The sequence below is a fragment of the Lycorma delicatula genome, chromosome 4 (genome assembly GCF_047948215.1).
Source record: "Lycorma delicatula isolate Av1 chromosome 4, ASM4794821v1, whole genome shotgun sequence".
NCBI classification, from domain to species: Eukaryota; Metazoa; Arthropoda; class Insecta; order Hemiptera; family Fulgoridae; genus Lycorma; species Lycorma delicatula.
This window is the reverse complement of record NC_134458.1, coordinates 34816246-34844033: the sequence shown is the minus strand read 5'-3', so window position 1 is coordinate 34844033 and position 27788 is coordinate 34816246. Positions and strand designations below refer to the sequence as shown.

The 27788-nt window shown below is 31.3% G+C and overlaps 2 protein-coding genes across 4 annotated transcripts in view; both read right to left on the bottom strand.

Moving 5' to 3' along the window:
- LOC142323264 (uncharacterized) overlaps positions 1-7805 on the bottom strand; it is an 81932-nt gene extending 74127 nt beyond the window's left edge. Inside the window, exons 1-4 of the mRNA XM_075362669.1 lie at positions 7374-7805; positions 4976-5113; positions 2764-2875; positions 1511-1604 (exon numbers count right to left, since the gene is read on the bottom strand). Coding sequence (XP_075218784.1) covers positions 1511-1604; positions 2764-2875; positions 4976-5099 — 330 coding nt within the window. The 5' untranslated portion in view covers positions 5100-5113; positions 7374-7805. The remainder of the gene's footprint in view (positions 1-1510; positions 1605-2763; positions 2876-4975; positions 5114-7373) is intronic.
- Positions 7806-21230: 13425 nt separating this feature from the next.
- The window catches only part of LOC142323260 (neo-calmodulin-like), a 41286-nt gene continuing 34728 nt past the window's right edge, over positions 21231-27788 (bottom strand). For all 3 annotated transcript variants that reach the window (XM_075362666.1, XM_075362667.1, XM_075362665.1), the window contains exons 4-7: positions 27234-27343; positions 26553-26643; positions 24147-24203; positions 21231-21621 (exon numbers count right to left, since the gene is read on the bottom strand). In XM_075362666.1, the coding sequence (XP_075218781.1) occupies positions 21530-21621; positions 24147-24203; positions 26553-26643; positions 27234-27343 (350 nt within the window). In that variant the 3' untranslated portion in view covers positions 21231-21529. The remainder of the gene's footprint in view (positions 21622-24146; positions 24204-26552; positions 26644-27233; positions 27344-27788) is intronic.

Here is a 27788-nt window from a genome sequence, read left to right as displayed (position 1 = left end):
TAATGGTCTCAGATTCTTTGTAATTGTCCTTCTTATTTTCCAGCAAATACATGTGCATGAATAATGCAAGTACAATATATTATTTATTGCCGCAGTTAAATTGCTAAATAAACTATAATTTATTTCAGTTGATACGTAACCATGAAAAATAAGTATTATTATCATTTACAGTATAATTAAAATGATTACAAATGACACACGTATGATTCAAGTCATATTTTATTCTAAATGAAATTACATCACCCATTAGGCATACATTGTGCAGTGTGTACGGTAAATAATGTATCATGCTGACTAAACAAATCTCAACTACATCAGTTAAGTGCAAACTTTTGTGTGAGTAATATTTAGTGGTGTTATTTCTTCTCCCAATTGCTGATTTTATTTTTCCCTGTAAAATCACTCTAAATACTACATTAATATATATATGTATATATAAATTTTGTAATGTGTGTTTGTGAGTGTATTACTGTGTATTTTTTAATAAAAATGCCACGCAGTTGCATTAATCATTCAGACAGTTTCTGCTACATTTGTGGCAAGATAACATTAGTCTCGGAGTAAAAATATAACTCCAGTGAAAATCATATGAACTATATTTTGGATGTAAAGTAGGTGATCCGGACAGGTTCTACGATCCTCATATTTGCTGTAATTCATGTGTAACCCTGTTGACTAGTTGGTTGAATGGATCTCGTCTCATGACTTGCAACTCCTATGGTTTGGTTATATATATTTCTTTTTTTTTTATATCGATAAAATTTTTATTTAAAAAATGCTGTGCAGATTGACCGTACTGGGTTGACAATGTTAAAGGGACAGTATTTCAAGGGAAGAGTACAAATACATTAATAACAGTGACATCTTGCACTATGTATTTAAGCCATATTGGGCAAGATAATAACGTAACACATTATGTATTGGTTAACTGGTTATAATTGTTGTAACATGTTACTGTGGTCCTAGGCAAGACAATAAACTACCCTAAACTACCTGATCAGAGGCAGCATCTTCTTGGGTTGATTATATTCCATTCTTCATCCCGCTGCTCTCCTTATCCTACATTTTCTCTTCCTTGGATGAATGTCATATGAATTGGGTCAGCAGTTTCATGAATGGCATCATGTTGGACACCTTACATTAGCTGTCAGTACAGCTGCTTCTGTAATGGATCTCGGTGAAGTAGATGACTCTTTGCAGCAGCAGAATTGTCCAAGGACTTTCCACTCAGGAATTATATAATAAAAATTACAAACTATTCTCTGAGTGCCTACTGTAAAGTCAGGTCTCCTACTTCTCATAAAATTTAATCTCATCTAACAAGGTGTATAGATTTACATTAGTTTTAGATGAAAAGAGGGTGAATTGCTTCCCTTCTTCACAATGATTTAATGTGGTTAAATGAAACACTACATTTAACAGATACAGAGTTGTTAAGGAATTAATCTACCTTCAATGAGAGACAATTTGAAAAATGCCTCATATTCATACATATATCTTTCATACTTACAGTCAAAGATTCTCTTCTCTTTCCAGAAGTAACAAGAACAAATCCTTGTGTTTCTATTGCAACACCAGTTTTTTGAACATTTTCATTTATGTACCTAAATTTATACAAACAAAAATTAATAAGATACAATGACAACTTATAAGCCCTTAATATAACATGTAGCTCAGTTAAACTCCATAAAGGCAAATTTACAAGCATGGAGCAATTCACAATTTGAACCTAAATACTTTTTTCATTAAGTTGAGGCTGGTATTAATTAATAATTTTTAGTGCCCTCCTGTAAGGTTCACTCAGGAGCTTCTAGATATATCACATATTTATTTTTCAGCTGTCTGTACTGTGTCCAAATATTGCTAAACATATATGCCAAAAAAATTGAAAAATTATATAAAAGTAGTCACTTCACCACATAAAAATTTTTTACTCATTGGTTTTTATCCCTGAATTGCTGTTGCAAAGAGCACTTCAATGATAATTACCCTAACCTTAGCAATCCAGTTCTACCATGTGGACAAATAGAACTGTATTTATTTCAACTAAAAGAAATAAATTAAAAATTACTGAGGTAACACTACAAATGAAATTTTTCTATTACAAAGTGACTGCAATTAAATATTTTTTTTTAATACACTTTTATCTGACTAAAATTTATGTAACTAGCCAGCTATATATGCTTTTCCAAGGAAAGAAACTAGTCAACCCTATAATATATAGCTTAATAAGACTGGCTGATGCTGCCTAGCCTTTGCATAAAAGGTGATGATAATTAAACCTGTCTAAAATTAATAACTTAAACATATATACAATGATCAGAGAAAGGATATTGGTAAAAAAAAACTATACTATAAAAATATTGTGTTTTAATTCCAAACCATAATCTTTTATGATAAATAATATATATTATTTCAAGGTATAAGGGAAATACCTGTTTAAAATATAAAACATTTGTCACTTACAATTTATTTACTTACATTAATTTACTTTACTTTAATTTATTTACTTACATTTGTTACTATTTAAATTTTGGATAGGCTAACAAAAAATCTTATCTACTGAAAAAGCTGCTTATAAGAATGCAAAAGCAAGTAACCTCCATCTTGATAAAAGTAAGAAAAGAAATCCAGAAAAACTATACATAAAAGATTACTACTGAATGAAAAGAAGTGAAAGAAACAACACACAGTGATTGAAAGTAATTATATTTAATTGAAAATAAATGTTGAGATAACTTGTTCATCATTATATAGACTTACCAATTTATAAATGATGATTTCCCAGCTGAATGATTTCCAATCAATAGAATCACTACCTTTTTCCTTGGAGCTGACAGTTTGACACCAAGCTGTTCAGCAATTTTGACCAATCCTTGAAAAAAACAATACATAATATGAGTGAAGGAAGTTCTCATTATTTTATACTTCATTTTAATACATACACATATAAAATGAAAATTTCAATTTTTACATTTTTAAAATTCTTCAATTACGTATAATTTTTACAATTATTATAAGTTAGTTATTTAGTTGAGACTGAAATCAGTGATAATAAAGTTGAAAATAATTTTGCATGTGTTATCCTATATATAATTCTATATTTAATCTATAAGAAATTGAATTTAACACTATATTAATAACCAATCAATCCCATAAACTTAAAAAAAAAAAATTGTTGACTTATATATTGAAATGCGATATAATTATTCTTTAAAAATCAGATTAAAACAATTCTCTTCGAAATTGTACTTTCAGCAGATCTTTTCTGGGATCAGATATTTTTTTATAATTATATATTTTCATACAATATAATTTAAAAAAAATACATACAATATAATATACTATAATACCAAATATAAATAATATATATATTTTTTTTTTATAAAATAATATCCTGAGTAAATACTATTTTTTTCCCCATAAGAGGGTTTGACCCTCCAAAAACAGAAATCTTACTTCCTCAATTTACAAAATTCAATGAATCTCTTCCCAATAGGAGCTTCTGGTTCTGCCACTATATGGGCATCAAGAAAAGTCGAATAGAAGTTTGTTTGTAAACTCCAGGATCAAAACACTAAAGTGAATTGTGCAATTGGCACTGAAGTGTCCAGGACAATCTGATCAATATCAAAAGTCATCTGTCTGAGACAAAACCTAGCAAAAATAGTTTGATAGACAAACAGTAGACAGTAAAGTGAACTAAGATGAAAAATACGGCGAACATCTACAACTAAATTTCAGGAGGAAGACAATGAAACCATAAAAATAACATAGTTGGAAAAGATGAGAGAGACATGATGTATATAAATTGATAAGTCCAAATATTTTCAATTAATTTAATTGAAATTTAGTTTTAATTTAAAAATTTCAGTATCATCACCAACACAGATGGTCATTACTCTCAGAGAAAGATGACTGGTGTATATTGAACCTCATGTGCTTTACACATCTCCTTTTCTATTTTTCATGTGCTTTACACATTTACCCTTCTGTATTGTGAAACAATACATTAAAAAACTGTGTACAGTTTTAAATAAACAGGGGGATATATCTGAAATAAATAGCATTAGCTATTTCTTTCCTATTTTTTCAATAATTTCATAAATTGTTATTATCTATACTTAGATAACAAATGATTATTTAAATTTAGATAAAATTAAAATTTTAATGTGCTTTTGAACATATTACAATTATGATATCTAGCACACACAGTGGTTCTTAGGTACTAACAAAAAAAATCATTTTAAATTTTGAAATGAGTTAATGGGTTCTAACACCCACAAGAAATGCAAAAATTAGGTCAATTCTTTTAGAAATTTACAAATCCATGTCTGCAGTTGTATATGCTAACACAACAAAGCTTCTAAATAATGTTCAACATTACAGAAAAAGTTAATTTTCTTTACTGAGTGATGTTAATGAAGCAATACATTATCCCCTACATTATTTTGGTCAGGTATTGATTTTTTGATTTTCACTCTAATACATCATACAAAACAGTATATGATGATAATTTTAATATTAAATAGTATAATAAGATATGTTAACAATCTAACTTCATTTTTTGAAAAAGTAGGAATTTATTTATAAGCAAAAGTAAATCTTGTATCAAATAAATTTGTTTAACCAATAATCCCAAAAGTGTTGATATTTTATTAATTTTTTATTGGCAAATTTACATTATTCTTGAAGAATTTACTGTCTAAAAGGGTGGGGGTTTGAAATGCAATTAACCTGTAGTAGACTCTCAAATAACAGGGTTGAATCACATCTGTCAGGGTTCCAGTAGTACAATCACCTGACAAGGCAGGAAACACACCATGACAGCCTAGTTAATTTTTGTATGAGAGGTACAAAAATTAATAAGTTGTAATTTTTATTTCAAACTTATATACTGAATTAATTTTATGGAACATCTCAACTAAACTACTAACTGTGTATTGTATATGTACTATATAAACATATGACAAACCGTTGTCTTTATTGCTGTATAATAAACTGCACTCTTTTAGAATTTTTTCAGTAACTGCTACAAAGTCTGAATGTTGACTGCCAGCTTTCTGAGTAGATGTACTGTGCTGAACAGCTGATGGCATTTTGCAGATTTAGCCTGAAATCAGTGAAAAATATCTCTCATATATTATAAACAAATACAATAATGTTTCAGAAAAATTATCTATAAAAAAAACTCAAAAGAAATAATCTTATTTAAAAATAAAATCAGCACTTTTGTGAATTAATCCACACATTAAAATGTATTAGAAAAATTTAATTTACATTCATATGATGGCAGTAATTCAATTAAAAACAAACTCTCCGTTACAGACACCAAAATAATAACCCATAGAACTTTTACGCTCCATCACAACATACATTACATAATAACCTTGCACATGTTTATAATGTAATAGCAAAATAAACATAAAATCATAAGCATCAACTTAAAAATTTTGGTAGGAAAACCATTAGAATGTTCTATCTAGTTGCACGAGACTGAACTTTAAACTTTTTGGCAGCTGAAATGCAGGAACCATTCATTCATGCTATACAAGATGTTGACATGTGTTATGGATAAGTGTATCAGTTGTGAGTTTATTTTTTAATATATTTTGAAGGTTAGCTTGTTATTTATTTCGAACATGGTGAGATAAAAAATTGATTTGTTGTGCTCATATTCTGTAATTACATGTAAAGTGAAGTATAATTTGTTGATGAAATTAAGAATGTGCAACATAATTTTCTGTTGCCTTTGTACAAGACTGTAATGTAGTGAAACCAGTTCAATATTTTGTTTGTATATTTTTTATTGTGTTTCTCACTTATCTTACCTATTTAAGGTTGGACAACAATGTGACTAGATACTCCACTGATAAAGGAGCTCATAATCACATCCAAAAATCCTTTAAAAGAAAGTTCCATTAGTTTTAAAGTGAATTATTTGGTAATTTTCTTGTGTTATGTTTTGTCTTACAGTTCATCAAATTTAATGAGGCAAACAGCAATTTATTTTTTATAGTTCCCTAAGATCCTTAAGAAGCAGTATACCATATATACACAATGGAAATATGGTTACCCTGTTTGTAGAGACTGCAGGTATATAGCAGGCAAAAATGTATTTTATATAGCTTATTTCATGGTCACAATTTAATGTTTTGAATTCATTCACTACATCATTACTATACAAGTAATTCCCTCTAAAATACTTTTGTTTTTATATGGCTGATAAGACAGCCATATATTTTTTTTCATTTAGTTTGTTGTTACTTGATGGATTTATAATGTTCTAAATGAAAAATTTTTATGACTGTTACTTAAACTTTCTGGCCACACCTAAAGCCTATTACATGTAACAGTTAATGTCGCAATAAAATTATGTGATTTACAACAAATAAAAGGAAGTGGATAGCACAAAGGTCCAAGAAAACTGACACGCAGCAGTGGGATGATACCAATTCATCAATCACAGTGCAATAAATCTAAATAGGGTTTTAGTTGATTGTGCTTGTTAAGACTTATTAGAGAAAATAAAACTCATTCATAAATTCAACTAAAATTCCTTGTCTGCCAGAAATGAACAATAACTTACATATTCTGCATACACACAATAAAAACATTTAACATATTTCAATGATGTTAAATTTACATATATATATATATATATATATATGTAAAACACTGATATTATTAAATAGGCAATTACAGTTCAGATCTACATTTATCAATCAAATTCTAAATGTGTCTTTCCAATTCAGATATACAGCCAGCAATGAATCCTCTGGAACTACACTATTACGATACAGTACTTGTCATTTAAATAGATTACAGCAAGAAATTATAAACATTCTGACATTAATAAAATTATTTGTTACATATTTAATTTAGTTTGGTTTGCTGAGATACAATAACTATGTGCAAATAGATTTTCTGCCAAAATTGCTTGCATTTCACAAACCACAGGCTGTATAGATGGGACGTACGTTTATACTAAATCATACATTTGATGTCAGTACATGAACGCTTCACTGTGCGATAGGCATACACAAGCCTAATATTTAAATTACAATAACTCATGCTAATATTTCAACTACGTAAGCTGTATATTTCAACGATACTAGTTACTAATATTGGTTTTTCGAAAATATTCTTATTGGAATCGATTTTTAAATTAAACTAAATATCATCTGCCTATTAATTGGATTTAACATCAAGCCACATGTTACACAAGAAGATTAACTTCATTTAGAATACCATACATTATGCAAGATTACTTAATTTGGAATACTATGGGCCCAACTTAATTTTTTTTCACAAAAATAAGGAGGCTAACTCCAGGAATTTGTTAAATATTGCGCAATTAAAGAACAACTTACCAGAGTTAAAACACGAACAATCCTGTTAAACGCGACCTTCGGTTACATTCGACCACCTAAATGTCAAACTACCCTAATACCGAACAGGATTCTTAAGCAACTCGTACAAAAGGACAATTCTGATAAAAAAACTAAAAAGATAACAGTTTTTTGTATACTAAAAGTTCGTAGTAATTTGACGGGAATTGCATTTCGCGAACAAATCGGTAAGTAAATTATATCCTTTAAAAGTTAAGTGTTAATTTTTAAGCAATGATTCAAGCTGTTTCCCTGCTGAAACAATAAAAAAAACTACATTGTTGCTTTTTACATGACTGCCAAAAAAAGATGTGTAATGTATTTAGGGTGTGTGTCCATCGTAGCAGCTCAACAGCCGAACCGATTTAGACGCATACCCCGTGTTGGAATCCTTATATTACCAGGAGCGTCACTGGCTATATAAAGATGCATGTATTTATAAGTATATATATAATGGATATTTGCTGGTTGAAGCACAAACTCTAATGAGTTGAACTTTAATGAACTGTGAGCCTCTACCACTGTGTTAGCTGGGTTTGAACTGAATGATTCAAATCAATCGAATAAGTAATATTACAAAAATATTAGAATTAAATAAGTTAAATAAAATAAAATAATATTAAATAAATTTAAAAAAATTATATTTAACAGTAATGGGCTTCTCCTGGGGATTGAGTGTGAGACTAGAGTGTTAAGTCGATGCGAACACCTTGTGCGAGGCTATACCAATAATTAGCTACTGGTAACAAACGGAATGCCCCTGGAGTGCTGTTTTGGGAGGTGCAACGAGGTGCTCTTATAATATCTCTGCAAAAAATCCTCCGATTTTCAAAATTCAAATATTTGTTATTAGGTTGAAGAATAAGTTTTGCATGCATCATATACACTCTCGATCCAACAATCTCGATTATTCGGAAATGTCGTTATATCTTCACAACCAGTCTTTTGATTCTCGAGATTCAAATAGGATATTCACTAGTATACAATGATATCACTATGGAACCAAACCAGAAAAGAAATTAACTGATATACCCGGAAAAATCGAGTGGCCTGCGCTAAGCCGAGACCAGCTTGAGCCCGGTGAGCTACCACAAACGGTCTTTGTAGAGTTTGATGACAGTAGGATTAGAGGTAATGCTGACGGCATCGGATTGAGGATCGAGTCCAGTATTGTCGAATTTGATGCTTTAGGGGGATAGGGCAAAGTTGAACGGCGTATGCTGCCACTAATATTGTGCTGAGCTGTGACGGTGCATAAACTACAAGGGACTACCCTAGATAGAGCGACTTAGATCTGAGCACTCACATCTTTGCCAAGGGCCAAGCCTACGTAGCACTGAGTCGCGTGAGATAATTGGAGAGTTTAGCCATTAGTTGTTTGGATGACAGAAAATTGCTGTATGATCTGCACGATAAAATGTCTCTCGAGGAACTCAATCGCTTGAGAAATTTCTAAGTTTAGATTGGTATACACCAATTAAATAAATTAATTTAAATATTTACAGTTTCCTCCTTTGGCTCAGTATGTTAAATACGTTATATACAAGAGTTTTCGAATCGTGAATTTTTCTCGATGATCACTAAGAAGTACTGAATATTAAAAACAGTTATAAAAGTTAAAAACAGGACTGCCGGAAAATAAAAGAAGTAAATAAATTGAACTAAAAAACGACAATAAATCAAACGAAAAAAAAAGAAAACAAGGAATGGAAATAAAGAACAAAACATCGTTAAGCAATATTTAATTAAATAAAATAATACGCGATCAATCAACTTTCAAACATTTTTAATTTGTTTAAATATATTTTTCATGTTGTAGACTTACCAGTCAATTAAGTTTCTCTAATGATTTAGTTCTCACCAGGTTACATCGAGAAGTAAGGCTCTGAATAATAATTATTCTATATTAAAGAGCTCCCCGACTGCATTTAAATATTTTCATTGAAGAACAAAATTCTCTTATCGCTATAAGACCTGCTGAGAACTTAATCATTAAAATGCCTGGTATTTCTACAACATAAAAAATATATTTAAACAAATTAAAACTGAATGAAAGTTGATTGATCGCCTATTACTTTATTTAATTAAATACTGCTTAATAATGTTTAGTCCTTTATTTCCACTGCTAGTTTTCTTCTTTTTCTTTTTTTTTTTGTTTGATTTAATTCATTTTTTATGTTCAATTTATTTATTTTTTGACAGTCGTGTTTTTTAATTTTTGTAATTGTTTTTATTATTACACAAGTGTTCTCTTGCCAATCCTGACGATAATTGAAAGTTTTGATCAATTCATAACAGGCTTAGCTGCATCGTAAGCCTCCCTTCATCCTAATAAAATTATTATTGGAAATGATGAGTTTCTCCACGTGAGTACAAAATTCAGGATCCTCAGAATAGAAATCCTTAGAATTGCCTTGCTTAATAGAACCATCGAATGATGAATAGGCAAAATGGGCACAGCAGAAACAGATCTTTTAGAAACATAATGAATTACTCATTAGTGACATATTTGTATGTCTCATTAGCCATTGTTCATTAAAAAGAGTGATCGGTATATTTTGTTTATAGTACATGCATTTGCCATCTTATCTTGTAAATATGGACTTCAGTGTGCAAAATTTAATAAAGTGATATGTTTTTAATGTGTAAGTAGAGTTTTATTCTATAAAGTTTATTCTATAAAGCTTCAGCGACGTCCTACTTGTATCTATAAAATTAAATAGCACTACGTAAAAGTAGAGCAAGATAAAAAATCTGGGTAAAAAATTTAGGGGTGCTCTGGCAAGAGACTTTCAAAGAAGCTGAAAGAACTACATAATGTAACAACTGACTATAAAAATGAAGGTTTGTGAATTGATTTTCAGAGAAGTTATTTGTATGGTAACATGTTACTCACTCCAAAACACGTTTTTGATTTGAACACTTGATGAAATTATATCAAAATCTCATTCTGATACTTCTGAAAACCAGTTTGGTCTTATGCAAACCATCTTGTTCCAGTTAATTCCAGAATCTCACTTCAGAAAAATGTACAAAAATCACTTTTTAATGATAGTGTATGGAAATTATGAGCATTGAGGAGACATTTTAGAAATATTTATTCATTTCCTTTGTTTGAGGGATTACAGGTACTGTTGTTAATAGCACCTACTTTTAAGTTATTTGGAAACCAGAACCTTGTAATAATGTTATGTTATCTGGAAACGCTAACCATTAATATATGGTCTAACCATTAATATAAGGTATTAATATATGGTAGTTTATTTGGTCTGGATTGCACTTTTTATATGAAATTAAGCAAGTTTCTTCTTATATTTAGTGTTTTTAAATTTCACATTGTTTTAGAATATTGAGTTCTTTGTTTAAAATTTTACATTTTTTTTGAATCTGCATTCAGTCTATCCTTTATAATATTTACTATAATCACTGCAGTCTAATCTTTACACTAATAGTATGGTGTGTTCATTAGTATGTGTTTTCTTAGTATATTTTTAGATAAATCCTTTGTTTGTGGTTTTGAAAGCAACACACTCTAAAAATGCAAGCAATTTTACGTGAATATGGATTAATGTATGTTTGCAATATTTGTACGATCACTAGCTGCATTTATTTTGTTCTGTATTTCATGTCTTAATAATCCAGATGAGAAGCCTTTAACTTCAGAGTTGCACTCATAAATTTTCCAGGACTGGAATGTTTGATTTTGTATTGTAGCAGATTGGAAGAATGTGCTCCACAGGCGGCTGGCTGCATGATAATTATGAAAGATGCACATTCATTTCGATGTTTACATTTATAAGAAACAAAACTTATGTTTATTCATGTTTTCTTTTCAACTTATTTTTGTGAATTAGATTTTTAACTATTTATTTTGTCACTGTTTGCCTACGGATATCGAAAAGCAAGGACCATTTTCATGCGATTTGATAATAAAGGTTATATTTTTTTATCGGCTAATAATTTATGTTAATAATATATCAATAAGATTAAAAGTGAAGTGAGGGTTAGGAATCAAACTAAACAGCTTTAATATCCATAATATCATTTAACGTATAAAAAACATTTGTTCCAGGAATTTGTCATGCACCATTTAAGGAAATGATATCTTTCATTAAGAAATGTGCTAAAAATGGATACTTACTGTCAAAATAAAACTTAGGCCAAATTTAACTTAAAATAAATTTTATGTGAAAGGACAATTTTTTATTTCTCCCAAAAGTCAGTACCGATTCGGCTCCATACACAACTGTTTGACATGGGATAATTTACAAAGTAAACACTTGTTATGTGAACAGATTTAATACATATTTATGAATTTGTATTAATTTTACTTTAATCTTATTTTCTAACACAGTATATATATATATATATATATATATATTATGCTAAAGAAAAAAGTAGAATTTAAATATATTTACCACTATGAATGTTTTAATGAACCAAAAATCCACTCATAAACATGCAAAGAGGAAAATAAAATGTGGTTAACTATTTTATTTATGCTAGAGTAACATCTGTAATAAGAGTAGAAAATTTAATGAAATATTACTTTAGATTTTAATTTATAAGTTACTATTATTGTTATTATTATTTCTATCTATTATTATTATTACGTGGAGCGCGTCCAACTGAGGCTCAGCCGAGCCATGCACAGAATCGGTGCCTGGCTGGTTGACCATGGATTGTCTCTAACCCTCAGCAAAACGAAGATCGTGGTTCTAACAAAGAAGCGTATCGACACCCTTCTCTCCCTGTGGTTCAGGGTAGAGGTTGTCGAGACCGAGCCGGCCGCAAAATACCTCGGTATGATGATTGACCAGAAACTCAGCTTTTCTGAGCAGATTCGGAGAGCCGCCAACAAAGCTGCGAGAGCCATAACTGCTCTCAGACGGTTCATGGGGAATGTCGGCGGGCCGAAGGCCAGCAGACGACGATTGCTGATGTCCACAGTGTATTCCATCCTGTTATACAAGTAGGAAGTGTGGACCCAGGCATTAAGAACTGCAAGAAACCGTAAGCGGCTCGCGCAGGTGCAACGCACCGCAGCCTTGCGAGTCGCTTCCGCGTATCGGACGGTCTCCCAGCCTGCAGTACGGGTGGTCAGCGGCGTCATACCCATTGCTATTTTGGCAAGGGAGCGCCAGATGATCAACAGGAGGCGACGAGCAGGCGAAGGCCGGGAGACCATTGCCAACGAGGAACGCACTCGCACGTTCCTTGCATGGCAAGAGACCTGGGCCCACTAGACCAGAGGACGATGGACCTCAAGGCTTATCCCCCTGGTCAGACCGTGGACGGAGCGGCGGCATGGAGAGGTAGAGCATTACATGACCCAATTTTTAACGGGTCATGGGTACTTCCGCGCTTACCTCCATGTCATAGGGAAAGCGCTGTCCCCCGATTGCCTCTATTGCCCCGGAATATGAGACGACGCTGAGCACACTTTTTCAAATGTGCTCGGTAGGCGGCAGATCGAGGGATACTAGAGGCGGATCTCGGAGCACTGAGCCCCCACAATGTAATGATGCTCCGTAATCTGAGCAGATGGGAAAGTGTAGCCCGATTTGTCGGCAACATTCTCAGGACCAAAAAGGTTGACCTGGATAGTCCTGAAAATTAGGTAGCACCTAATCAGGCTAGAATAGGAGGACTCGACCGGAAGTAATGTGTTAATACCACTTGCATATAGTGTATTTTGTTATGTGGGGGAGAAATATGGGAAGGGATCAGTTAACATTTGTTTGCCTAATAAGATTATACAGGGCATAATGTTCTTAGGAGTTACAAAAATTCAGTACAAAAAAAAGTATTTCACTTATCTAAATGAAACTTGTACAAGGTGATGCAGGGACTCAAACAGTTTTTGTTAAAATCTATAAATGTTCAATATGTGCTCCTCTGGTGACGCGACACACATCAACACGAAAGTCTAGCTCTTGCCAAACTCGTTCTAACATGTCATTTTCGATAGAGTTGATTGCATTGATTATGCGATCCTTTAGTTCAACGATATCGTGCGGCATCGGTGGGATAAACACCTTATCTTTCACGTATCCCCAGAGAAGGAGATTACACGGCGTGAGGTCTGGTGATCTTGTTGGACACAGGCATAATGTGTTGGTCTTCTTCAGACGCACGTCTTATCCAGCGTCGAGGTAATGTTGTGTTAAGGTACTGTCGAACCTCTTTATGAAAATGGGCAGGACAACCATCTTGCTGGAAAATGAAGTCGTTGAGTAGCCGAGGCATAAGCAATAATTGTAAAATATCCAGGTATATCATGCCGGTTACTGGCGTTTCCATAAAAAAGAACGGCCCATACACTGCCTCACGAGAGATCGCACTAAAAACGTTTACTTTTGGAGAATCCCGAATATGTCCCACATAAGCATGTGGGTTTTCAATTCCCCAAACTCGCACGTTATGACGGTTTACTTTGCAGCTAATATGGAAAGTAGCTTCATCGCTGAAAATTATCTTGTTTAGAAAACCTTCATCTAACAACATCTTTTTCTGTAACTGTAAGCAAATATCGAGCCTACGTGTTTTATATCCATCAGAAAGACGCTGGATTAATTGAAGATGGTACGGTTTGGATAATAAACGTTTACGGAGAACTTTCCACACTGTTGTTTTCGGAATTCGTAATTCTCTGCCTGCAGCCGGAGTCGATTTTGACGGGCTGCGAATGAAACTTGCATGCACACGTTCGACATTGACTTCTGAGGTTGATGGAGGACCAGTTGATTTTCGCTTCCACAAGCAACCAGTTTCACTGAATTGTTTATACCTCGCACGAATTGAATTGTCACTTAGTGGCTCCTTATGAAATTTCAACCGAAACGCATGTTGCACAGAAATAACTGACTTTGACAAGTGAAATTCTAACACACAAAACGACTTCTCGCTTCCCGTGGCAGCCATTTTCTCTACTGTCGACGCCTAGCGACCAAATGGTTTTCCAACTGCCTAGTGTATGTGGAAAAAACTATTTGAAGTACTCTTTCGTATAGTACTTGTCTTATTCTTATGTGTGAAATAGTTTTTTGTTAATGAATTTTCGAAACTCTGAAGAACATTATGAAACGCCCTGTACATTGAATACTGCCAATAAGATTGTATATTGAATAAATGTAGGCTGAACATTACCTTTAGCCTATATTGTTTCAGTCACTATTTTGTTACAGTTATAATTTCTGTCTTACACTTTCTTCTCATTTTATTGATGGTAAACACTATTGATTGAAGAGTCTGCACTGCTGCTAATAGACAAATTGGTTGAGGAAATAAATAAACATTGCTGGGAAAAAATGATAAAAGAAAAGTCATAGATTCAAATTCCTGCTCTACTTGTAGATTTGTCAGTTGTAACATTACTTAGAAATAGCCTGTACATATACTTTTTTTTATCAGTATAAAGAAAGAGTAATCTTTTATCAAAGAAAAATGCTTCAAACTATAAAAGTTATAAGCCTATACATTTTTAGACGAAATGAACACAGTGATCACTTTTAGAAAAAAAATAATATTTTCATTTTCTCAATAAATGTAAGTTAATAATAATTCTCTGTAGACTGAATAATTGGTTTCTATACGTTAATTTTTCATTATTACATTTATAAGCATTCATTTATTTCAGAAAGTGCATTCAAACTTTTTTGTAAGCAGTGATAAATACTACATCAAAAAGAATCTGTTAATGAAAACAAATGAGTAGGTAATATAATATTTGTTTGTTTCTTTTTAAAGGATATTTATTTTGATTGTGCACATCGTGTCACATGTAATGTTTATTAAAACAGCAGATTTTAACTTTTATTGACTTAAATTCTGACATTGTGATTACGCTTTCTCACTTTCTCTCTCTCTCTCTCTATCTCTCGCGCGCGCGTACACACACACACACACACACAGAGTGAGTGAAAGAGAATTTAATTTTTAAATAATCCTTAATTCACTTCAATCCATATTTATGACAGGAAGATTGATTTCAATAAATCATTTAATGATACTTAGGTGGTCCAGAAATTAAGAACGGTTTGTGCATCGCTGAGCTAAACTCACAAGTCAAGGCCAGCTGATCTCAGTTGCTGTCTGCTAGCCCTGTACGAAATTTCGTAGCTGTACTGTGAAACGGAGTAATTTTGTTTATATTGAATAAAAAAATGTGTGTCTATAATGAATAAAAAGACTGAAAATCTCACTGTGTGGTGCGATCGGTACCTCACAGTTTTTATACGCTTTCATTTAACTTGCTGTGTGCACTGTGTCGTTCGGCGGGGTTGTCAAAATTTTGTAAACAGTATTTAGCCTACTTCCAGATGAGATAGAAGGCTAAAATTTTGTACAGGTGCTTGTTGTCGATGACAATGCATTGTGATAACAAAAAAAAAAACAGCAAATAACGGAAATTCAAACAACCGCGCGTGCGTACGAAAGACTTCAACAGATTGTGCCTAAAATGTGAAGGTAGGTTATATATGGAACAGCTGTCAACTAATGTCGGTGAATCATTGCTCTTAGGTTAATGCACAAATATGTTTGAGTCGGTTATTCATTTTCTACATCATTACATTTCAGAAGAAATCCATCCATCTACGATTGTATGCAATTGTATAGATTTTCGTAATATGAAGTGATAAATTAACACTTTTCCCTGAGATTATATTCGAGAAGTTTCTTAATAATACAATGTCTAATTATGACAGTAATTATTTTTTGTCTAATTGAATCTAAAAAGTATAAAATTAAATACATTTTATTTAACTAATGACAAATTACAAAAAGGTATCTATCGAAATCTCACTATTAAAGTAAAAAATGGGTTGGAACAATTTTCCAATACAAATATATTCAAAGATGCACTAAAAAAAAAATATAATTTCACTTTCATATTAAACTAAGAATACATATTTATAATTAACTTCTTCATTAAATTGAAATAACATTTTATATTGATAATGATCTAAATCTGTTTTCTATTCATGGTAGTGAAAATACTTATATGTGAACATTTATTTATTACATCTCTCAGCTACATTTAATTATAATGCATATCGAATGAATTTATTAACAAAATTCCTTTACACTTTATATCACGAATAATAAAAGCGTGGGCGCCCTTTATTATATTTTATAATCATTTCATTGATAATTTGCTGTGTCACAGAGTTTTTTTATAAAACATTTATTCTTGATTTAATAAAAAAGTGAAATTATTTTTTTTTAGTGGATCTTTAAATATATTTGTATTGGAAAAATTTTCCAATACAAATATAGCGTATTTTTAAAATTAAAAAAAAATTATTTGAATGCGCAAGTTGTTTGTCCTATGGTCATTCATCGTCAAATTACTGCTGTATATGGTGACAGTGTAAACCATTGATTCTCAGATTTTTTCGCACACCGCCCACATTGAGAATCAAAAGTTTTCTAGCGTCCCCAAAATTTTTAAAATTACCATTTGTTAAAAATAATAATTGCAATTGCTGTCTTTAAGATGCGCTCTTAAAAACAACAATTGCGATTAATAAAAAATGACCGCCTGAACATCCCCAATTTCTGTTGGCCTACTACCGCCCCCCCTGAAGGCCTTCAGCGCCCACTTTGAGAACGAATGTTGTAAATGAATGAAGGGAATGGTGTCGTATATTTATGATAATCCGAACATCTGTTAATGACGAGCAACAATCAGGACAGCCTACTCTCATTACTGAACAGCTGAAAGTCAAATTGACAAGCATTTTAAAGAGAACTGGCGTTCTACGTTAGACGAACTTAGTGATGAATCTCCTGAATGTTCACAGTCTCTGTTACATAACCCATCGGGCTGATCTAGTGGTTAAACTCGTCATCGCAAATCAGCTGATTTCGAAGTCGAAAGTTTTGAGGTTCAAATCCTATTAAAGGCAGTTATTTGTATACGGATTTGAATACTAGATCGTGGATACCGGTGTACTTTAGTGGTTGGGTTTCAATTAACTTAGGAATGGTCGATCTGAGACTGTACAAGACTACACCTGATTTACACTCATACATATCATCCTCACTCATCCTCTGAACCTTACGGTGGTTCCGGAGGCTAAACAGAAAAAACGTTTCTGTTTCATGAAAGTGACAACGACTTCAAGACAGGTCTCCAATAGTAGCTAATAGACTGGTGGCAGATTTCTTTGGCGACAGCATACAAAAACTAGTGTCATGATTTGATTAATGTTTGAACTTAGGAGGTGATTATGTGGAAAAGCAGCTTTTAAAATGTAGATTATAATGCATATACTAATAATATATATATATGTTAAAATAATTACAGTATATTTGTTATAAAACAAAAACGGGTTTTACTTTCTGGATGACTCTCGTATATTGTTATTATCAGAGATAAAATAACACGCAGTAAAAAGAAATCTTACTTAAGTAACTTGTGTAAGCAATGAATGCAAGGTAATTAAACTAGAGTTTGTTGGCTGCAGTCAGAGATATGTGATAGGTGGAGGGTAGGAAGCTAACACACTTAAGGATTTCTACAAACTTGTCATTCTATAGCTAATTATAATTTTAAGTTGACATTAAGTACATAAGTTTGTAGTACAGCAATAGTTTTGTTTTCCTTACGATATGAAGTCAGTCTATGTACGGAGAGGGCGGGAAGTTCCTTTACAATTTAATAGATTCAGCTTAATCTCGCTGTACTGCTCCCAATTCTCACCTCTGAATCGCTCACTGCTGCTGGAAAAGATGAGGAGGATACGATCGACAGGAGACGGGAGAAAGATCCCGTGGTGGGGATCGTCGGTGTGTTTATTCGTAGGGAGACGACCTTAGTCGTAGTCGAGTGTGGAACGATAGCAGATATGAGTGCGTTCACTGTCGAAGAATGTTTGTTAGTTTGTGTGTAGGTCCACGAACGTCCACACAATGGTAAAACATTGGAGAACATTACGAATGATTACTTCGTACGTTTTGGGAAATCGTCACCATCACGGCAAACGTTACTGACATGGGAGAAAAAGGCTTTTGCAACGGGAACTTTTCTTGATGCGCCACGCAATGAGAGGCCGATAACTCGAGCTGAGACGTGTGCTACTGTGGAGGCATCGATTCAACGATCATCCTTGAAATCAACGCGCAAACGTTCTGCAGAGTTAGGCATTACAATATCGACAGTAAAAGACCACATGCGGAAGGACTTGAAAGTTAAATGCAGTGGCGGCTCGCGTATAGGCACTGTGGAACTGCAGCACTCCCTATTTCCACTTTATATTATCGATAACATTTATATAATGAGTCCTTTTCCTTTAATTCTTTCTTTATACTTGTACAATATATAATCCTTAAGCTTAAGGCGCCCTTTTTCTGTATGAAAAAGAAACAAAAATTTTTGTATGGAACTGTGGGATTCACAGTTTCAGCGGCGTGGTGTTTGGCTGTTGTGCGCATGCGCACATAGGAAGCTGTACACGAGGCTGCGAGGGAGAGAGAGCACTGTCGCTCCCGCAGTTCCGAGCGTGGCGTGCTGGTGGAAGGTGTTTTTTTTTTACTCCGTGTGTGTATGGAACGTTCCTTGTTCGTTCCGTTTTCTAGTTTAGTCGGTGGAAGGAATATGAAAGTGGTTTAGTTGTTTTTTCAGTAGCGATTAGAAGATGGCGGAAAGCAAGAGCTCTTTAATTGATATTCTGTCCAAAACACGCTGGAAGGGTGAAAGAGAAGGTAATTAGTAAAAACTAATTGTGTATTTGTTTCTGTGTACATAGAAATTTAAATTAAGCATCACTGGACTATATGTTTTTAAGCGGACATTTTATTAAGTTATTATCTAATAATACTAAAAAATATTATCTGTATTGACATTTTATTATTTATTCGGTTAAATCAGATACGGTTTTAAGCACAATATGCTTAAAGACCGTGCACCATATTCTTGAATGTGATAAAGTGAAGAATTAGATTATTATCCTGCTTCCTGCTATTCTATTTGATTCATTTTTTCCGGTTCTTTTATTTTACAGAAAAAATTAACCATGGGCTTGAAAAGGCCCAGGAAAAAAATTTCTGGAGCAGCGCCTCCACTAATTTTAGCTACGAGCCGCCATTGGTTAAATGTTTTCTTCCAGCCACAGTTAATAAGTTGAGCGACAATGTTTATGACCGACGTGTTTATGCACGTCAATTATTGCTTGAACGCTTTCCGAGAGCAAACGGTAAAAAGAACGTCATGTTCTGAGACAATTGTGCGATTTATTGAAGCTCTTGTAACCGAAATTTTTTTCTGGGCGAAAAACAATTCTCACTTTTTTGAGGAAGTCGAACACCATCCGCCTCATGTTATGATTTGGACTGGAATGACAGCTGAACATCTCCTTGGTCCTTATTTTTTCGATGACGCAGATAATCAACACAGTTATCTGAATATAATTGACGAGTGGTTGTCTCCATAATTAACGGCATAAGGCAGTGGTTCCCAAACTTTTCTGAGTCGCGGTGCCCTTTTGTAATTAAAATTTTTCCATGGCGCCCTACCCATTTTTTGTTTGTTTGAAGAGGTGGAGGAACCCAATTTACGAGCGCCGAAGCAGTATCGGGCTCGCTAGCAGGTTCCACAAGATGTTATTAATTACTTATTTATTCCTGCAGACTACCGATTAAACCTCCATCCCTGGCAACCCACCCCTCCTGGGAAGCACTAATAGAGCATTACTTCAAAAGTGGGCTCACACACACACACAATCGGTCACCACAAGCAAATATCAGAATCCAAAAATCATGCGCGCATCACACAAAACACAGCAAAACACATCAGAATATCAACACGATACCATTTCAAGCAAAACATACCGCACAGGCACATAGATACCTCACACACAATAGCAGATGCACTTTCACACTCAAGAACAAACCATACCAACACAGACTCAGCACATCGCATAAGGACTGAAAGAGAGATAACGGACCAAGCCCAAAAGACACTCTCAGGCATGCTTAATAACCACACACACACTCACCGCACATGTACTCGCCCAGCAAACATGCACACAACTCGCATACTTACCCAAAGCGGCTGTCTGTTGTTACTTTGAAGAAGAAAGCACACCCAGGGACTGGGAGCAGAACGTTCATGACCTCACTGCGCCCCATGGCGCCCTACCCTAAGTAAAAGTATGACTAAGTAACTAAGAGATAAAAATAAATAAAACTTGTTTATCTTCATTATTTTTTAATTTATAAACATTAAATATAAATGTCTTGGTTCAATAATTTATGAAGCTTTTACAATATTTTGCGGCGCCCCTGTGAAGAGGCTACAGCACACAGTTTGGGAATCACTGGCATAACGGATTGTTGACATCATTACATTTCAGCAAGACGGTGCTCCAGAGCATTTTGCTTTGAATGTCCACAGATGCCTCAATGAAAATTTTCCAAATCGCTGGATCGGACGTGGGTCAGAAGAGTAACCGGCTCCAATGGTTTGGCCAGCAAGAAGCCCTGACCTCCCCACACCTGACAATGCACTCTGGTGTTTAAAAAGAGAAATCTGAAAATGCAGATACGTCAACGAGCAGCTCCAATATGCTGTTCTATCAGCATTTGAAATTATCACCCTTGATATGCTATTGTGGATGAACAACTAGACATGGAGGTGCATACAGCTGTGCTTTGAATGTGGTTGAACCCACCCAGGTTAGGAAATTATTAATCCTAATTATTTCATAACTAGAGTAAAGGGACTTCCCATCTATTCCATATGTAATCCAGAAGACTGGCTTGAATTTTAACAGGGTTTTAGTGAGATATAGGTATAACAAAAAAAGAATAAAGGAATAATTGAAAACAAATGAGTGTTTTTTAAACCATTTTTATCTTTTTGATTTACATTTATGTAGTTATATTTCACAAAGTGGTACAGACATAGCCATTCAAGATTGTTAATCATAAATAATGGCAATTGAAAAATTGATGCTTATTATTATATTTATGAGAAGGTAGATTTATGTTCTTTTTCAATTTTTTGGAAATAATTTAACAATTATTTTTTATATAGACTTCATAGTCAGGAATTAGGATGCAATTTAACAAAAATAAGCATGTTAAATTCATTGATACATCAATAGTAAGTTTAAATTGAATGAAATAAACTTTTAGTTTATTACCAGTTCTTCTCTTTCATAGTTATCATCTTCAAAATCTTCATCATCTCCTAGAGATGGTTCACCAAGTGCATGAACAAATTCTAGAAAAATAATAATTTTTATAAGAAATCATAATAATATTTTTAGTGAGCAATAATAATAATAATTTGCTATTTTATTTATATTTATTGATAAATTAAAGAAAAAAATTAATTAGTTCAATTAGCTATTACTGAATTAACATTAATTTTTGCATTATCAAATTAATTTCAAACAGATCAATTAATTATCATTAAGCACACATTCTGTTTCCTTTGGCAACTTCAAATGGAAAAACATTACAGATTTATAAAAAGAAAGCTTTTCTAAATAAAAATAAATAAATGTTTTTTCTTCATAGATGTTTTTTAATTGTAACTACCATCATAACACACAGAATTGCTCTGAAGTCATCTCCCAGTTACATGTATGGTAGAAGATGGTGTTGACAACACAGATAATTAGAACCATAGATTATTAATAAATAAAACAATTTAAAAAAATACCAACATTTACAATTTTAAATAATACATTTAATCAGAAAAAATCTGTCAGATAAAATATTTTACAGGTAATAAATAAAAAACACAAAATTGAGAAATTAAACAGCATTATCAAAATTAAGTCATATCTTAATTAAAAATAACACTTTTTATCATTAGTAATTATCGGTTTTTAACTATTATTTGTACTTTTATAACTTTTACTCTTCTGATTTATATGTTGATAATCAAGAACTTAAACATTAAACAGAAGAATCCTAATAGGATTCTGTGAAGCAAAGTTCACCATAAAATCTATCTTTTGGAAAAGCTAATATTTTTTTAACATTAACACTTAATTTTTTTATGAAAATCATTCATAAAATAAAGAAATAAGATTAAATTTTTTTTATTAAGTTAACCAATAAGAAATATGTGCTACATCAATACACTTCTGTAACAGTAATGTTACATTTGTTGATTAATGTCTAAATGAACTTGTTTTTGTTGGATGGAATTAATGTTCACTTTCTATCATTAGAGGGACTCTTTCTGACAGCTGCATTTGTTTCTTTCAGCAGTCTGTTGACATGTGCATTTTAATAATATTAGTGAAGAAAAACTGAATTTTATTTTTAAAAAAATCAAATTTTTCATCTTTTTTGAACTAAATACAAATTTAAAAAATCCTCCTAAAATTGAATAATCTAATCTCTTTTCTATTATTTTAATTCTTTTTTGCAAAAACATTTTTATTTTGATGAACATAGCCATTTTCATCAGAGGTTAATGTTTGACAGAAAAAGTTGTTTAGTAGGAAATTTTGTTGTTGCATTGTTAAATACATCAAATATGAGCTCTGTTTTCATAGTAGTGCAAAAAATATATTCTAATAGTCATTAATAATTCTTTTACCAACTGTAGAATTTCATAACACATCAATGAAATTAAATAGCAGCAATGTAAATTATGCTGGCTTCAACAAGTATAATCGCCACAACAAAAGACTGGAAGTACTACATGGTGTACAGTAAAAACACAAGCTTTTATCTTTGGTGCATGTACTACAGTACTATAAAGAGTATTGCCATTTTATTTACTTCAGGATTTAGCTTACAATAAACAGAATATAGTAATTATTTATACATAATGCTGACTAACCTAAAAAACATTTAGCTAACATGTCAATAAAGAAAAGAGAAGTCACTTTTAGGTACCCGATGGAATAGCAATTGATATTTGTGTACAACTGAAGTCAACATCACTATTCACATTATACTTACTTAAAATTTTATTAGGATTTAAGTGTCAATAGATGAATTACTCGGTTTCTTTCTTTTTATTTACATCAGTAATATGCAAGCACTTATTTGTAGAGGAGCATTCCTTAATTATTGTTACTATAAGTGTGTAAGCATTGGGGTAGCTGATAAGTCTAAAATATCAATTTAAGATATTTAATTTTAATATTGTTAAGTTTGATATTTTGATACCTTAAAATTTTATTTCTGAATTATTAATATTCAGTAAAAATTAAACATACATCAATTGTATAAATTTAAATTATATGAAAACAGATATCATTTCCCTTTGCTTGAAGAAGTGTTTTCCAGAAATGTTTTTAAACAAGAAGCCTAACTGTATTAGATTTTTCAGTGAATACAAATTAGAATAAATTCCTTCTTTTTTTTGGTGCACTAATTGTAATAGTCATTGGCTACCTATAAATGTCATCCAGCATCGTTTAAATTTGGTAATTTATCTAATCCACTTTATTAAATGTTATTTTGATTGTTGGCTTGTTATTTCCAAAGATATTTTAGTCATTACAGAACCATCAGTTAGAAATATATACCGAATTCAGTTCACTGAATTCTTTTATTTACGCATATATCATTCAATAAATGCAATAATTGTAGCTACAATTACAATAATTTTTATTGATTATATCACTTCAGTTTCTGTTATGTGTGTATTTAAAATCCTTAAGGTTTTTAAGGATACTTACTTTTTGTATTCTACCATATGGTTTAAATATCTCTAAACCTACGGACAGAAATCTCTTTTATTTTTTCTGTTTGATTTGTGTTTAAATTATTACATACCGTAAAAATCTATACGTCCATCTCCATCTACATCAACTTCCTTGATCATATCTTCAACTGTAACAAAGTAATATACTGTATTCAAAAGGAGTATGTGATTCTGTACTTGTATGAAGAGACATCCAAAGACTGATTTGACCTGACCAACTGTTACTGTCAGCTGCTATACATAGCCTAGATCATTCTGGAGAGGTGATTTTGGCTAATATCTATGGGATAATACTCTATTTATTTTTATGTACACATTATCATCTGATTATTGGTGTTATAAATCAGACAATAATTTACAGAATTAGTAATAATTATAATAATTAATAAGAACACTGGTTAACTAGCCAGGCTCAATGCTGGAGAGTTTTCTTAGTAAACAAAACTAATTGTTTTGTTGCTAACAAAGGCTATTGATAGATAGAGCTGATTTAGATACATATTTTAAAACATGTATATTTTTATTTATTCTATATTGTCAGGACACATCCTTTTCAGATAAACTACAATATTATTGTAAGCTAACAGAGCTTACAATTTTATTCATTTATCTTTCTATCTTTCCCTCCACTCTATAATAATCCTCTTAATGTTAAACAGTCATTAACAAAAATATAATATGAAACTATTCATTTTTAATAGTAGTTGAAATGTGTATAAGATTTGAATTGGGTCTGTTCACTTATTACATCACTGCTATGCATTTGTATATATCTATGTGTTAGTATACATCAGCTTGTGTGGGTAATATGGAGAATGATGGTCCTCTTTGTATATAAAGAATATCAATATTAATGTTGTTGAATTTGTGATTTACTTCTATACATGAAAAAAGGGCCACATCTTTGTATACTTGAACATTATAAATTATACAAACATATAAGAGCGATGCATCAAATGAACTGACCCAGTTGAAATTGAATACACTTTTGATCACATTCTAATAAATATTCTAGTCCAAAAAATGAAAACACAAAAAATTTTTGTGGGTCCCAGTTAAAGGCACTAATATTAGAATGGATGTAAAAACAACTGAAAGTGTTAATGAAATAAATTTTTAAAGTGTTATTAAGATTAATTTTTTTGCAGTTTGTCATTAAAGTTAATAGTTTTGTGTGATTTCATCACTAACCATGATGAATAAAAACATAAAAGATTTTTAGAGCATCTAATAAACATAAAATTAACCAAAATCTAGCAATCAAGCTAAGTTAAATATGTATTGAACATCAGTAACAGGATGTCATTAAAATGTTATATCAACTTACCTTAATTATTTATCTTTACTTAAAACATTAAAAAATAATAATAAATGTTTTTTTTATAAAACAAATAATAAATAAATAAAATACTTATTTAGTTCAAGAAATATAAAATTGATAAATATATATAACTTACAATAACTTTGTAACCTATGTACTGAAGAAATTCGTAGGCAACAGGACTAATGGACGGTATTTGTATATTAAAAAATGAGATTTTGTCTCCAAACATTTGCTGTTACAAAAAGATGTGGTCCTTTAAGTTCCATAGATAGTGTTTGAATTTAGATTAAATAAATAATGAATATTGGTTATATATGAAAAAATGCAAATCCCTACCCAACATTGAACTTGACTGAATGTATGACAGTCAGTACCTCTACTAATTGAGACAGAATGTTAATTAGAAGTATATGGGTATATATTTATAATCTATTTGCTTTATTTAATTTATATAAAGTATGTATTGTATGAAATATAAAATATAAAGCTGTTATAATTTTAGGACATAAAATCCATTCTGTTGCAAAAAAAAAAACAAATATAAGTATAACAACTATACTTACTGTTATTAAAAATGATCACATTTACCATAAATCAAAAAAATAAGAACCATTTTATTTGATTTATTATTTTGCAGCTGTATTTCATGTTAGCAAGTAATTTTAATATTGAAGTACAGTACATGTTTACATTTAGGTCGTTGATTAATATTTAAATATGTATTTGCTCGTAGAAAGGCAATTTCTTTGTTCACTGATTATGAGACAGCTGTGGTTTAAAGTTTCTCTATTTACAGTTAAATTTTTTAATATGTTATTATGGAGAAAAAAGTTGAGTTCTATTAATTAAAAAAAAAAAAATTAAATACATAAAAATTTTTCTTGTTTTAAATGTTTGTATTTCTAATTTTTAATGATTCTGAAAAAATTATTTAAAAAAAATTATGTTGCAAACATAACAGAAGAACAAAAAATTAATATATTTAATTAGGAAAAATCTATGTACCAAGACTTTCATAATTTGATTGTATTAAAACATTGATTCAGTTTTTATATGTAATCAATTCTGAGGTGATAGAAATAAATGTTGAAAGAAATTATACAAATAGATCTCCTTACATACCATTAGCATTAAATAAATAATAATTACTTACTTTCCTCCTCAGATAAATCTTCACCAAGACACTGAAGGACTGCTCGAAGATCAGAAGCAGTAATGTAACCACGGTTGTGTTTATCAAAAATCTAGAAAAAACATAAAATTTAATTTCTTATTAATAAATTACAGTAAAATTTTAGATCACATAAAAAATTTTAAGATCTACAAAAACCTCTAAAAATTAATGTATTCAGCCTAATTTAGCACAATTACTTAATAGGCTATAGTTACAAAGAAGTAATAAAGGTGTGACTATGTTGTTCAAAGCATATGTGATAGCTGTGATACACCCATTTTACTGTGAAATGACAAGATTTGTATGTCTGACAAGAATGCACTGGGTTACTTAAGAGGGAAGGAGATAAATACATATATTTTATTAATCTAAACTATTAGCCAGAACATTTTTTCAGAATGAGTTAATGAACAAGGTTATTGGTTACGATTAATACTATATTTTCAAGCTAAACCATCAATGAAAATCTCAATACTGGATGACATTGAGTATGAATCTTCCTGCTTTCACTTTTTTTATCTTGCACAATATAAGATATATAAAACAAAAAAATATAATTTATAGATATACTTTTTTTGTTTTAAATAATCAGCATTTATTTATAATAAAAATAGTATTCATTATAAATTAGAAAAAAAATTGCCAGGATCTTTATCATACCCTAAATGCATCTCTTAACTCTTTCTCTTCTTGATCAGCTGTCCTTTCGGTGGTAGCTCCCATATTTGATACAATTTCAACAAATTCTTCAAAACTGAAGTAACCATCACCTGAAAAATTTGTTTTACTCTTTATTATACTTAATTTTTAATCACAGTTGTAAAATACAAAAAAAAAAAAAAACAAATTAAAAACAAACTATCAGTAAGTACTCTTTTCTAAAAAAAATAGAAATAACTATATATTTTTTTATTCTATATAACTTGAGACAGATTTTGTTCCAAAAAATAAATTTATTTAATGGACATCATTATATTATCTAATGGACATCAGTTAGATTTTAAATTATAAAATGTAACTGTAGAAATTTGTTTTATTTATTTATATTAAGTATAAATACTAAGTATAATTTTATTTTATTTTAATTCATATTTTTTATATTGCGAAATTTCTGTTGCATTCTCCAATTCCAAACATTGTTACATTACTTCAAAGTTGCTTTTCACTGGTAAAATACCTTTGATTAATTTCTGTAAAAAAAAATATACTTAATCA